At 34.4% G+C, this 14,761-nt stretch overlaps 1 protein-coding gene across 31 annotated transcripts in view; it reads left to right on the top strand.

Moving 5' to 3' along the window:
- Nucleotides 1-14,761, top strand: part of FIP1L1 (factor interacting with PAPOLA and CPSF1) — a 78,155-nt gene that overhangs the window by 24,002 nt on the left and 39,392 nt on the right. For 9 of the 31 annotated variants that reach the window (XM_082728319.1, XM_082728324.1, XM_082728329.1 and 6 more), the window contains one exon: nucleotides 2,155-2,264. In XM_082728319.1, coding sequence (XP_082584445.1) covers nucleotides 2,155-2,264 — 110 coding nt within the window. Of the gene's footprint in view, nucleotides 1-2,154; nucleotides 2,265-8,634; nucleotides 8,743-14,761 lie in introns of all 31 variants that reach the window. The other 22 variants (XM_082728313.1, XM_082728309.1, XM_082728333.1 and 19 more) reach the window with 3 other exon arrangements.

The raw sequence follows: 14,761 nt of genomic DNA, 5'->3' as shown, positions 1-14,761 counted from the left end.
GGGCCAAAAAATTATATAGCTATAAACTCTTATCTTAAATCCTATGAAAGACTTTGATGTGACATTTAAGCTGAGTCCCAAATTCAATCAAATAAAATATATATATTGAGCAATTATTGCATGCCTGGCACTGATTTTAGGTACTTGGGATACAGATTTGAATAAAAAAAATTTTGAGCCTTAATTATATGAAGACTTAATTCAGTGTAAATACTTGTAGGCCATGATAAATTTTTTATCAGAAAAAAGGTTTTATTCTGTTTGCATTAGGAAGCCATTGGGGAATTTTGAGCAGGGGAGAGACATGAGTTGATTTACACTTTTACTAAGATTGCTTGGCTATATACAGAGGATGGGTTTTCCAGAGGTAACACTAAAGCCAAAAATTTAGCAGAACAGTTTAGAAGTGGTAGTAGATATAACCTGGGTTTTCAGTGTGGATATAAAGTTGATGTAGGATAGTCATCTGTTGGATAATTGTTGGGATTTCTTTTTTTTTTTTTTTTCCTTAAGCAGTTCAGTAGATGATGGTGCTCTTTACTTATGGGGAAGACTTGGATAGGATCAGTTTGAGGGATCATCTGTGGAAAATCAGTAGCTTTGTTTAGGCCACGGTAAGGTTGAGTTGCTTATTAGGTACGTAAGACATTGGATATAAACTACTGAAGCTCAGCACAGTTGAGATCGTACTGTCAACTCTCAATATTCCAGACATTTGCAGGAAGAATATTGCATTTCTTTTTCTGTGTTCTCGTAGCATCTTTTATCCCACAGTTACTTTTCTTCCTAGCATTTATTGTATTGCTCTGATAGTTGGTGTGTCTTGTCCCATGGTCTGAGATTTTGTTGTATTTCTCTCTCTAGTCTTAGCTTCTATTAATATTTAATGTTCGATGAGTGAACCATGTTTATTTTCCCTGTCATCACGTTCTGTCAATTTACCTTTCAAGTGTTTATCAGATCTATTTCTTACCGTCTATCCTCATTTTCTTAGTGCTAATCCTCTGTTTTCCCTCACTGGGATCTGGGCCTTTTAAGTGAATTTTTTTTAAGGAGTAGTGCTCTAAAATGTCAATTTGGAGCCTTAATTATATGAAGACTCCATTAGGGATTGGGTTCAGCAGTACTAATGAGAGATCTGACTTTACTGGCTCAAATATATTATTTTTCTCTCACAGTGATTATGTGAGAAGTAGATGGTTTCTGGAATTCAGTCAGTGATTTGAATGTAACAGAGTCAAGGTGTCTGAGATTTTCTTGGCCTTTGCCTTATGATGAAAGAGAATGTTCCTGAATTTAGATTGAACAGTAGAATATAAGTAGGACGTAAAATATGGTGATATGGTGTGATATTATTCAAGTGCTGGGCAACTTAGCTTAAATTTAATAAATTAATGATGATTTAAAATCAGAAGGTGAGTATAAAAGCAAAGGGCACAAAGAATAATTTCACCAGTGTAAAGGAGTAGGACTGGACCATTCTGAAAAGCTCTGCTAGGAGCAGAAAGGCTGGCTAAACCTGGGAGAAAATATAGAGTAAGTAGATAACTGTTTGAAGGTGAATATAAAGAGGGGAAAGAGGTTATTAAGGAGACCGATTACTACCTTCAAGCTTCTAGATGTACTTACGGACAGGACGGTGGTACTGTTCATAAAGAGGGGGAAATGTATGGAAGCACAGGAATAGATTATTGATACTCATGTTGGAGCAAATCACAGTCTGAGTAGAAAATGGTCTGAATGGCAAAAATGGCTATTGGTAGTTTTTTCTGAATAGTAGCAAACATAAAAGGGGAAAATTCTTCAAGGCCTTTCTTGAACTCCGAAACATGGAGTCATAACCAAGTATCTTGGACTTAGCTGTGATGATTTAAGGGAATTTATGAAAGGACTAAAGAGTTATAGCTTATTGGACTTTTAAGTGACATTATTAGTATGAACTTTCTTAATAGTTGGGAACATTTTGATCCCCTAATCCATCTTTGGTGCCTTTCGCCTAGTGCTGTTCTAAAATAGGGTAATTTTATTTAATATTCAGCAACAAAACTTTCTTCATGTTTAAATTCAAATCAGATGTTACAAATTTATTTTAACATGTTTAGTATAGTATGTTTGAGTGTTCTATTAAATAAGCTAATGACCCTTTTTTTTAAGGTACAGCAGGGAAGAACTGGAAATTCAGAGAAGGAAGCAGCACTTCCATCTACAAAAGCTGAGTTTACTTCTCCTCCTTCTTTGTTCAAGACTGGACTCCCACCAAGCAGGTTAGTTAGACAATTATAGCTCCTATTACTGAAGGCATTGGTACCTTCATCTTGTATTAGTGCTATAAAAGTGCTTAATGTTCTGCAAAAAAACCGGAACATTCCATGTTGTTTTAATACAAAATGAATTCTCTGTGAAAAACTCTTCTGGGTGCCTTCCCATTAAAAAAAATCTAGGTAAGCAATAAATGAAGCATGGTATATAGTTACATGTATATCAAAAAGATAATCTTAACATTTAGGAGAGATGGTGATGACAACAATCTTACTGTTTTCTGTGCTTATTATTATTCTTACATTAAGAATTATTGGACTTTCTAAGTCTAGATCTATTGAATTTAATATATTTTACTAACTTTAATAAAAGATTATATAGATTTGAGCCTGGGCAATCTTTCAGATTAAAACCATTTTCTTTTCTTTCTTTGGTTTTGATAATACCTAACTTTGAGTTCCACAAGGTACCAATTTTAAGAGGCAGATGTACTGGCAAATGGTTAGCCTGTTATTAGGAAAATGGTAAAGGGTAAGCTAAAAGTAGGGAAGTTGGATGTTAGCAGATTAATTTTGAGTTAGATAAAGATGACTTTATCAATTATTCCTCTGGGCCAGAAACAAGTCAGTAACCCAACTGTTACTAGTTCTCAGCCAGATCATTTACCTTTTGTGGTATTTGCTTAAGTTTATTTTATAGTTTTCTGGTTTTCTTATTCTGCAATTTTGAATTGCTGTAAAAGATAATATTTCATAATATACAAATGCAGGAAGAGACAGTATAGGAACGTATGGTTTAGCCCTAAGATGAAGATTCTTGAAACTTTCAGCCAGAATTAAATGTCACAAAGTCATCTTGGATTTTTGACTGTCTCTTCCCATCCTAACAATTACTAGTCATGGTCATCTCCATATATTATTTAAACCAAATGAAACCTCATCAAATGTTTGGCTAAGAAGATATGATAGTGGAGGAATACTGATCCTTTTAATATGTAGTCTTTTTTTTTTTTTTTTTTGTATAAAGAGGTTACTTTCATTCATTTAGTTTATCATGTTCTGCAGTATAGAATGATGTGAAGAGCTTCGACTCTGGAACTAGACTTCTGGGGTTGCAGTTCTGGCTATGTTACGTACTAGCTGTGTGTCCTTGAGCACATCCCCTAATCATCTTCTTTCATTTCCTGATCTGTAAAATGTAGTAATAATCATCCATCCCTCACAGGGTAGTTATGTATGTTAAATGATTTAATTTATGTGAAATATTTTATAACAGTAGTACATACATAGATAATACTCTATAGATGTTTGCTAATTAAACTATTTAAAAATCAGTAGCAGCTTTTCTTTAATTTTGCCTGCCCCCTCCTTTTTTGTTTGTTTTTTGGTTTTTGTTTTAAAAAAACAAACAAACAAAAAAAGCAAAACCCTTAGGCCAGGTTATATAGGGCATTGTACCATATAAGGAATTTGGCTTTTCTTGTAAGTGAAATAAAAAGGGTGTCACTGTCAGTCTATGTAGAGGAATGAAATAATCTACCGTAGGTTTTTAAAGTCTTGATTGCTTTATTAAAATCAGACTGCAGAGAGGTGAGGGGCAGAAACTGGGAGACCAGTTAGGAGGTTGTAACAGTTACCTTAGGCAAGAGATCACTTGGACCAAAGTGCTTCTGGTGCAGATGGTGAGGATCTTTTACATGTGAGAGAGAAGAGACTGCAGGAGGAGGGCTTTTCAGGGCGGAAAAGACCAAGAATTCGGTTTAGGACATAGTGAAATTGAGATGTCTGTCAGACCTGTAAGTGGAAAATTTGCATAGGAAGGGGATATATGGATCTGGAGTTGAGCAGAAAGGTATGGGCTGGGGATAGAAATTTGGGACTGATCAGTGTTTAAGTAGTATTTAAATGAAGTAGTAGAAGTGAATTCGATTATTAAGGAGATAAGTAGTGATAGAGAAGTGGCAAGAGGGACAGAGCCTTCGGGTGCTTCCTTCAAGGTCAGAAAAATAAGGATGAAGAGAAGGAGGAGATCCATGGAAAAGAATGACTACTGACATAGGAAGAACACCCAGTGTAGGTCTTTAAAAAGATGTATTTCGAAGTAGAGGAACAGTTAACTATCAGATAATACTGATAGGTAAGAAGAAGAGATCTGAGCATGACTTTTAGATTTATTTATTTATTTTTAAGATTTTTTTTTAAAGTAATTTCTGTACCCAACATGGGGCTTGAACTCATAACCCTAAGATCAATAGTCATATGCTCTGCTGACTGAACCATCCAGGTGTCCTGAGTTGGATTTTAAAATGTAAAGGTTGCTGGTGATCCTGACCAGGATCATTTTTAGTGGGATAAGGTGAAGTTTGAAAAAAAGACTTTTTGGAATGAATTCAAGAGAGAATGGAAGGAAAGGAATTAGAATAAGAACATATGGACAACTTTTTTGAGGATTTTTTTTTCTTTTGAGGGAGCAAAGAAATAGTATCTGAAGGGAAATGTGGGATCAGGGGATGTTTTTTCTAAAATGTTAGAAATTACAGTATGTTTATAGATTTAGGAGAATGAATTACTACAGGGTGTATTGATAATTCAAGAAGGAAGAAAGAACAGTTGTGAGAACAATGTCTTTAAGAAAGTCAGAGGGACAGGATGTAATATGCAAGGCTGTGGGGTTAGTTTTAAGAAGGAGATGAATGGTTCACTCATAGTAACAGGAGAGAAGACGGGACATGGTGAAGGGTGATGGGTAAGAGAATACTGCTGGAAGCAATTGAAACCTCTCTTCTCTTGGCCTCAGTTTTTCCCAGCACAAAGGATACAGACTTATTGGTGAACATGAGGATGTGTGGAAGTGGGTGTTGAATATTTGAGGAGAGAAGAGAAATTCTGAAATAGTCATTTAGAGGTGTGTGAGTGAACCAGGGGAAAGGAGTAGGATTGCTAGGCACCACGTGGAGGGAAATGTACCACCAAGAGAAGTCTTTTTTTTTTTTCCCCCAAAATGGGAAATATTACAGCATTTTTTTATATTGATGGAAATGAATTAGTAGAGTGAAAAATTGACACAGAGAGGGAGACAGTATATTACCACCTTTTCTGGACGTTAATGGCTGTGGGTTTAAAATGACACAAGTCAGCTTGCTTGGGTGTGTTTCTCTCGCCCTTGTCAGGTGTTCATATGTTCATGAAGATAAGCTAGAGCTGGATTTAACAGGTTACATTTATACCAGGCAAATATGACAAAGGGGCAAGAAAGGTGAGAGGGGCCTGGAAGTGATTAAAATGATGGATGACTGTGGATTAAAGGAGAGATGGAGATTACTAGAAGCCAGGAGACAGTAAAAAGGAAGTAAAGAAATGATAGAAACGTTAACACTTCTATCACCAGTGCCAAAAAAGTGGGTAATTGCCACCACAACCTATATAGAAACATACCTAACATGTCAGTATTGTCACTTTTTGATACACAGAATAGTACTCATTGCTCATTAGGAAAGTCGTTTTCTGGGTCCATTGTGAAGCATTTCCCTAAATAAATATTTGTGTTTTTTTCTGTTTTAGTCTTGTATTTGAGAGACATGCGTTAAAGTGAAATTTTTTGACTTTAGGGAGAAACAGGAATGTCACTTAAGACATAATAGAGACTATACAACAAATAGTAATGAGCTATACTACTGACCTTACCACTGTATTACCTTTGTTAAAAATCTTAGATTGCCTTATTAATGTGTAGGTGACTGTTGGTATGTTTGCACAGAACTGTTTTTATTGGTTCTTTGTACTTAATAGGTAGAAATGCTAGGTTTCTAACATTCTGTATTGCCCAGCAAAATGGCATACTTACGTAAATTGTTAATATTTAATATATTAGAATGTTTTGCTTAATCTTTAAAAGTTTTCATGTATGTCAAGAAGTACAGCTTGATAAATTTTCACAAGCTGAACACTCACTTATTGTTCATCCAGTTCTCCACTTGTTAACATTTGGCCATACTTGCTTTATAATTTTCCCAAAATATTTTCCTTTTTGAACCACTTATTTATTTTGAACATCATACCCCATCAACCTCTAAATACTTCAGAATGTAAGAACAAGCACACTCTGTTATGTAATCCTAGGACATAGTTATCAAAGTGAGAAAATCTAATAATGAGCCAGTATATTAATATGCAAACCATAAATTTAGCTAATTATTTCAATAATGTCTTTCATGGAAGTTCTTATCTTGATTTAAGATTCAGTCCAGGATCATCCACTATAATTAAGTCTTTTTTCTCTTTATTCTTTAATCTGAGGCAGTTTCTCAGACCTTCTTTGTATTTGTTGATTAGACTTTGATGAGTACAGTCCAGTTGTTTTGTAAATCATCCTTGAGTCTGAGTTTGCCTGATGTTTCCTCTTTATTGGATTCAGGTTTTGCTTTTTAGGCAGGAAACCGCATAAGGGATGTTATGTCCTCAGTGCATCAGCCTGGAGGTACATGATGTCATTTTGCCCCATTATTAGCGATGAGAGCTTTAATCATTTCGTTGTGATGGTGTTCTTTGGGATTCTGCACTGCAAAGTTACTATTTTTGCTCTTTGTATTTAGTAATAATCTGTGAGGAGATGTATCTATCCTATTTCTTTTTAAACTTTCCCCAAATTCTAGTATCCATTGATGATTTTTGCTTTCTCCCATTATACTGTAATGGCTGTAAAATAGTGATTATCTAAATATTATTTTTCTTATATTTATTAGTTGACATTCTCCTTTAAAAATGAGCTTTCCCACCTCCACTTACTTATTATCAACTAGACTCACTAGTTTCTATTTTATGTGTGAGAGAATGTGTTTGTATGATTTATTTGTATATGTAAGCTGTATATGTAAGCTTACATATACTGTAATTCATATTGAAGCTCCAATTAGTCCAGACTTGCTGTCGCAGACTCTTTAGAGTGGTTCCTGTGACCTTTTGATTTTTACCCATCTTTTCTTTTTTTTTTTTTGAGGATTTTTTTACTTTCTAGCTTTACCAGATGTTCCAGGCTTATCTTGTGCTTTCTCTGCCCCCTCCCTGGAAACAACCATTTCTTGAAAGCACCTTAATGCCTTTTAGTGGGAAATGATGATTAGAAACCAAGGTGTTGGCACCAGATATGCTCATTGGTGCTGGAGTGTCATGGTTTCTAGACTTTTTCAGCTGGGAGAATAAATAATGTATAATTTTAATCATGCAGTCATCATGTGTCTTTTATTTCACATTTCACACCACAGGTTTCTACTTCCCTTTCGTTTTTTCCATCTTGCAGCTTTTACTGTTTTACTGCATTGAGAACCTAGTTCCCACCAGCTTCATTGTTTGTTCTTACTTTAATCCTAAAATACAGACAGAGTAGATTAGGACTTCACCTGCCTTTATTAAAACCAAATCTATTAAGTAGATTTCAAGATTTCTTTGGAATTCTTTTTTTCTTTTTCTTTTTTTTTTTTTTTTCCAGGCTGAGGGTATATAGTTAAAATTTCCTTCAGAGTGGTTGTATTAATCATTTAAAGTATAATTTGATCCATTGTTTCTGTTTGTATTCAGCTTTTCTTTTCCTCCATTTTATTGATTTATTTTTTGCATATATAAGGAGTTCCAGGCATACTCAGATTTGTCACTTTCCCCAATTTCTTTCACTCCTGTTAATAATTAACCTCATTTCATCTAGTTTCTGATTTATTCTTCCTGTGTTTCTTTTTACGTAAATAAGCAGATACATAAACATACATATTTTTCCTAGAGAAAATTTTTCCTTGAAAGAGTGTCTTACGAGTCCTTAACAAGAGTGTAAATCCTGAACTTTTTATGGAATATGTCATTATGGGTAAAATTAACTTTCAATTTTTATTTTCAATTATTTTGAAGTGGAATTTTTATGAAATATATAAACTGTAGGTTTTTATAAAACACATCAGAGTGTTACTGTTATCTGGTACACTATTTGTACCTGTTATTGAAAGAACATAGGGAAAGAAAAACCAAAGTTTTGAGTAAGGTTTTGTGGAACCACAGAAGTTAATGTTGTTCATAAAAGCACAGAAAGTTATTTCTTGATAAATATATTATAACCTGACAAGCCCTTGGTTCTTATTTTGCATTTTGACATCATATTATTTTGAAAAATATTTCTAAAAATATTCTAGAGTTAATAAAATGTTGATAGCACATTTATATTTAAATACCTATTAGCAGTTTTAGTACCACAGAGCCTTGGACAGAGTGCTACAATAGGAACATGCTAAAGGACTTTAGACAAAGCATGTCAAAGGAAAGAAAAGAAAGATAGAACAAGGGGGGTCAGAGACAACAATATGTAAGAAAAAACATAGAAAATTTATCTCACCAGAAACAGCACCTCTTCTCAGTCTCAGACAAGTACTGCCTCCAGAAAAGCCAATTCCAGCGTTGGAAAGTGGCAGGACCGGTATGGGAGGGCCGAATCACCTGACCTAAGGTAAGGCTGTTTTTAAACATTGGCTATGCCCTGATGTTTAGATCATCAGTTTTGTTTTGTCTAGTAATAAGATAATAATTCTTGATTAGATTGTACCATATTTTTACCCCCTCAATTATGCTTTTTCGTTATAGAAATTGAGGGTTTTAAAAAAATCAGGAGTCAGGCCCTGTCACCTCACTCCTTGCCTGTCATCTCTCTGGCTTTTTATACTGCATTATAAATTGCATGGAACCATGCTAATGGGACCTCAGTAAGTGTTTTTTTCTCCCTACTACTGCAGATTTAATTCTTCTTTCTCATATCACACCCTATTAAATCCCTGGGTGTTTCTCATTATTTACTGAATAATATTTAGCCTTCTGAACTGGTATTTAGAACCTGTAAAATTGAACTGCACTGAATCTTTCCAAATGTTTTATAATAACTACAGTGCGTAAAGCAGCCATTTCATTGAGTCTGCCAGCTGTCTTGGGAGGTACCATCACCTTTGTTGTTACTGTGCTTTTACTCCTGATACCCCTCTGCAGAATTCTGGTTTGTGTTCTAAATCTTAGAGTTAGGAAGTATGCAGCCTTGGATGGGAACTATATACTCTCTGAGCCTATAACATGGGAATAATAATTTCTGCCCCAAGGGATGTAGTGAGAAGCAGATGTGTTAGATATAATAGTACATTGCAAATAATAATAATAATAATAATAATGAGTCTGAGCAATTAACAGTTTGCTTGACTTGGAAATGCAGACTTACGCACCTCCCTAGTTTGCCATTTAAAGTTTTAAACAATGATGGTATGGAAGTGGTATTTTGTTTGTGTTCATTATAGCATTTTAAGCTTTCTTCCTGGGCAGGTTTATGCTATATTAATGTTCTTTTAAATATTTTCCATATAGGTATGTATGTTATGATCAGATACCTTTGATCCTAACAACTAAAATAAAAGCAAAGAGAGGAAACACTATCAGAATTTTATTTTCTTATATTTCCTTTTCTTTGGGGTCCTTATTATATGTTCTCCGTGAATAGTCAGAATTTTTAGTCCGCTTGACTCTGATAGAATTTCTTGTTAGGAGAGAATAAGCTTAGTCATTCTCAAAAGTGGCTATTCATCTCAAAGTCAAAAATATCTTGACTTTCTAAAGAATATCCAAACTAGAAGTATAGTAATTGTGCAGAGAGAAATATATTATTATATTCCTAGAATAGTTTCCATGGCATGTGTGCTTTAACAGGGTATAGAATGAAAATTTGCATATCTTACATTTTAAAAGTATACCCATTGATATTTTTCGTAGTATTACGTGATATTGATCTTAGTTTTTAAAACTAGAATTCTTGAAGTACCAGTAGAAATTTCAAGAGTTATTTTAAATAGTTAGATCTGATAAGTGTGGAGAGTGAATGTGAATCTTTCCACATTTAATAGTTCACATTTCCCATTTAATATTTCTGTGAAACCCCAGAGTTTAACATGAGTGCTAATAATATAATTTCTGTATAATATTTAACTTAGTTATTACAACATAAGTGCATGGAGAAACTCAGATTTACATTTAACCAGGCCAGCAGTTCTGAACAGCCTGTTTATTGATCCCCAAAGGGCCAGACGATAAGAGCTTTCATTTTCTTTGTTCTATTGTGGAGATGAATCAGTAGCCATTTTGTAGATAAAAAATAACTACCTTCTTAAACTTACAGCAGTTTCATGGCACAAGTCCTGGATTTGAACATTAAGTTTGGTTTTGTGCCTGTGTGAATTTAAGATAGTTTCCTAAAATCTCTGGGCCTCTTTTTCTACATTTTTAACATGATAGGCTGGACTGTGTTATCAGGAAGGCCCTTTTAATCATGAAATTCTTTATTTTCTGCCTATTCCCTGTTATACATGGAAGAGGAGATCTGAGAAAGTAGAGAATTTGCCCAGATTTATGGCTGATAGAGGCAAAAAGTCAGGGCTAGAATTCCTGGCTTTCTGCCTTTTAGTACCTGCAGGTAAAGCAGGTTGATTTTCATAAGCAAAGGCATAGAAATACTTAAATCACTAATTTTTTTTTTTAAGATTTTATTTATTTATTTGACAGAGAGAGATCACAAGTAGGCAGAGAGGCAGGCAGAGAGAGAGGAAGGGAAGCAGGCCCCCTGCTGAACAGAAAGCCCGGTGCGGGACTCGATCCCAGGACCCTGGGATCATGACCTGAGCCGAAAGCAGCGGCTTAACCCACTGAGCCACCCAGGCGCCCCTTAAATCACTAATTTTTAATACAATTTAAAACTTTATGTATATTTTCTTTTGCCACTGTTTCAATATCTGAAATTTCTTTTTATATCAATCATTAGAATTTTTTACTTAAAATAGTTGTGCTTTCGATAAAATAGTTTATTTCTTGAAGTAAGATAATTAGTTTACAGAGAAGGTATTAGTTTTTATAACTGAAAATGATACATGTCAAAGTTGATACTATTACTCCCCCACTCCCCACCCTTTAAAAAAGGTGCTTTGGAAATACAGAAAGCTCCCATTCTGACTTTGTGATTAGTCTCAGGGAATGTACATAGTAGAAATTTAACACTATTTTCAGTATGTATTTTGTGCTTTTGAAAAATTCAAAAGAAGAAAAATTTAAGTAAAAGCTATTCTCCTTTTGGGTGGTGTATGTGTATGTATATATGTGGACACACACCCTTAATAAAAACTGAGATGCTGGCTCCTATAGTTAACATACTGAGAAATGTAGGGATATTTTTGAAACATGGCTTATATCTCTTTGTAAAGAGCAGTTAAACAGTGGTTGCGATCCTATAGCTTATTTAGAGACTCAGACTTCTTATCTCATGTGTGTTCCTATTAATTTATGTAACGTGGTCTTCTTCCAACTTTGGTTAATAGCACTCTTCAAGCTAACTAGGTGTATATAGCAAGGACATGTTATTGGTATGAGTTTGTTTTATAAATTCAGATTTGTGACATTAAGCCAATTAGTAAGAAGAATAAAGCAGTTTTAATGAACACAGAAAATTATAATTAGCAATATTGATGACTGCTGTAATCTTATCCTAATGTGCAGTTTATTTGTGTGTTCTGTTTCCATTTTATAATATCAGATTTTGTCAGGTAGTTTCAAATTATAGGTTGTCTTACTAATAATTGTCTTATTAACAATGTCTTGTTTTTTAATATTAATGCTTTTTTAACTGAGACTCTTGAAAGGAACAGTAAAAATTGCTTAATGTAGAATCACTAAAATATTTAAACCTGCTTTTGCATTTCTTATAACAGACGTAAAACGTACAGTAAAACTGGATGTTAAGTGGACATTCAGTCTCAGATTGGCTTCTTCACTTGTTCTTGCAGTACAACTTCTGTCTTGATGAAATAATATACTGAAAAAGTGTACATGTACCTTCATGTCATTTGAGCACTTATGACTGAGAATGTGGTATTACGTACCTTATAAGAATTTACATGGTTGGACATTTGAAGGCCTTTATTTTAAAAGATTCTCTGTACAGTGATATCTTTTCCAAATTTAAAAAATGAAATTAAACATAAATATGGCAGGTAAACCTTTATTTCAAGCTCTGCACAAAAGTGAGTAAATTTGGCTTCTCTAATGAACATGTTAATGAGCCCAATTTTAGCGTAGATCACCTTTAAACCTTCAGGGTTTTGTGTTTGTTTTTAGGACATTTTATAAAAGTAACAACATTTTAAAAATTCAGAAGTTAGCATCAGAAACCCCAGAAGTTAGCATCAGAAACATTTTGTAGATGTAGACTTTGGAGTTAGACCTGAGCCTGAATCTTGGTACTGGCACTTTACTTCACAAATGAGCCTTTTTCTGTTATCTGTGAAAATGAAACTAATTGGACTTAAACCAAGTACTCATGGATTAAATGGCTTCTATGGCTGCAGAAGCACCTATTGCAGGGTACCTAATAAGTGTTAGTTCCCTTGGGATCTCTGCTCCCACCACAGTCTCTTTAATGGTAGTAGTGATAGACAATACATGACATACTCTGAAAGCAGTTTTAAATTCTGTGATTTTTATTTTGTACATACATTATTTTTTAATATAGCATTTTTGATTAATTCTCACAGATTTAGAAATCCTCAAGGATTTAGATCCTGAAGGATTTATCCTTTGATAAATCCTCAAGGATTTAGTATTTCTAAAAATAGAATACATTAAGATTTCTTTATAAACTATATATTATAGGAAAATTATTCTTGTGCTTTTGAAGTTAAAAGAAAAAGTATAGAGGCGGTACTATGTGACTCCACAAAACTCAAAATATCAGTATAATATATATGCAACGAAGGACAGCCTTACCTTAATTATCGGGCCTTGGTAGGTATGACTTTTATATTTATTGAGAATTAAGGAGTTAAGTTTTAATTTTTATCAACTACTTTAAATGTTTTTAGAAGAAAATACAATATTAACTGTCTTTCTTGGGCATACCTCTAGTCGTAGTCCTCAACTTTGGCTATGTATTGGAATTACCTGGGAGCTTTAAAAAATTGTGGATGCTTAGGCCCTAGAGACTGAATTAAATAGTCTCTGCGAAATAGTGCACTCTGGACATTGGGGGACATTGGGAGTTTTAAAAAGCCCTCAAGATAATTCTGATGTGTAGGAAGCACTGAGAACCACTGATAGAGAGATAGGATTCTGGCTTGGCATATTAATTGGTTATTAATCAAAGGTTTAGTGACCACGTTGGAATGTGAGGTAAAAATGAAAGATTTAGTTGGGTGGAACTGATGTTTGCATAGCATTTTACAACCTTATAGAGTCTCATTTTGTGTGAGTCTCATTTGATTTATATTTTCTGCTGCTTTTGGTTGGTAGCCAGTATCAAAGGTGTATCGTGCTGTTCTGTTGCAGACTGGTAGGTAGATAGTATATTTATCAAACTGGAAATTGATATCCTACACATACTATTTTCCTTACATACTTTCTCTGCTCATCTTCTTTCCTCCATTTAAAATGTACTCCCTCCCCATCTTATGTGGCTAAATCCATTCTACATGTCTTTCAAGGCCTACCTCTTTGCTAAGGTAGCTTAAAAGATGTTGCACCAGTTTCCATGGAGAATTGTTACCAGCATCTATTTAGCTGTATGACCTGAGTTAGACAGTGATACTCCTGGATCTGTCTTCACTTGGGAATATTTAATAGTCCCATCTAGGTTTTTTTCCTAGAGAATGAATCCTTGAACTATTGCTGTTAGTGCATAGTTCTTATTAGGAGCTCTGCTATGAGGAAAAAAAATTCATAGATTTTTTCAAGGATATGTGATTTATTCATTCTTTTATAATAGTGGTTCTGAACTTTCAAGCAGTAACCCTTTGAAAATTTGCTGCAAACTCTTCTGCCTGAAAAATACATTTATACACATGCATATATTTAAGTTGAGGAATTTCCTGATCCCTCAGTATCCCATGTATGCTAGTTAAGGTTTCTTGATCAAAAGTACAGTTAAATCTGTGTGTCTGGGTGGCTCAGTTGGTTAAGTGTCTGCCTTCGGCTCAGGGCATGATCTCAGAGTCCTGGGATGGAGTCTTGAGTGGGGCTCCCTGCTCATTGGGGAGTCTGCTTTTCCCTCTACCTCTTCCTCGACTCATGCTCTCTCTCAAAAATAAATAAAATCTTAAAAGAAAAGAAAAGAAAAGAAAGTACAGTTAAATCCTTAGAGCAAGTCTTATTCAAGAGGGCATGTACTCGGAAAACATCGTTTTGGTCCACCTGATTAAATTGCTTTTATTGAATTGTGCATTGTTATGCTTCACCCAGTATTGAGCATTTCGAGAAACAGCTCTCTGAAATTCACTGATGTTTTCATTGTAATAGTATTGGAGACTTTGTCCCTATTTCAGTGTTTTTCATAGTGTAAGATGGCAGTCCATTAGTGATGGGTAAGAAATTAGTTTCATGATCTTAACCACCAGATATTTCGTGGTTTTGTATTGTTTTGCTTTTTTGGTGCGATGTTTAATACTAATAAATCATGT

The sequence above is a fragment of the Mustela nivalis genome, assembly GCF_964662115.1.
Source record: "Mustela nivalis genome assembly, chromosome: 4".
NCBI classification, from domain to species: Eukaryota; Metazoa; Chordata; class Mammalia; order Carnivora; family Mustelidae; genus Mustela; species Mustela nivalis.
The sequence above is the reverse complement of the archived record's forward strand: the minus strand, read 5'-3'. Positions and strand labels throughout refer to the sequence as shown.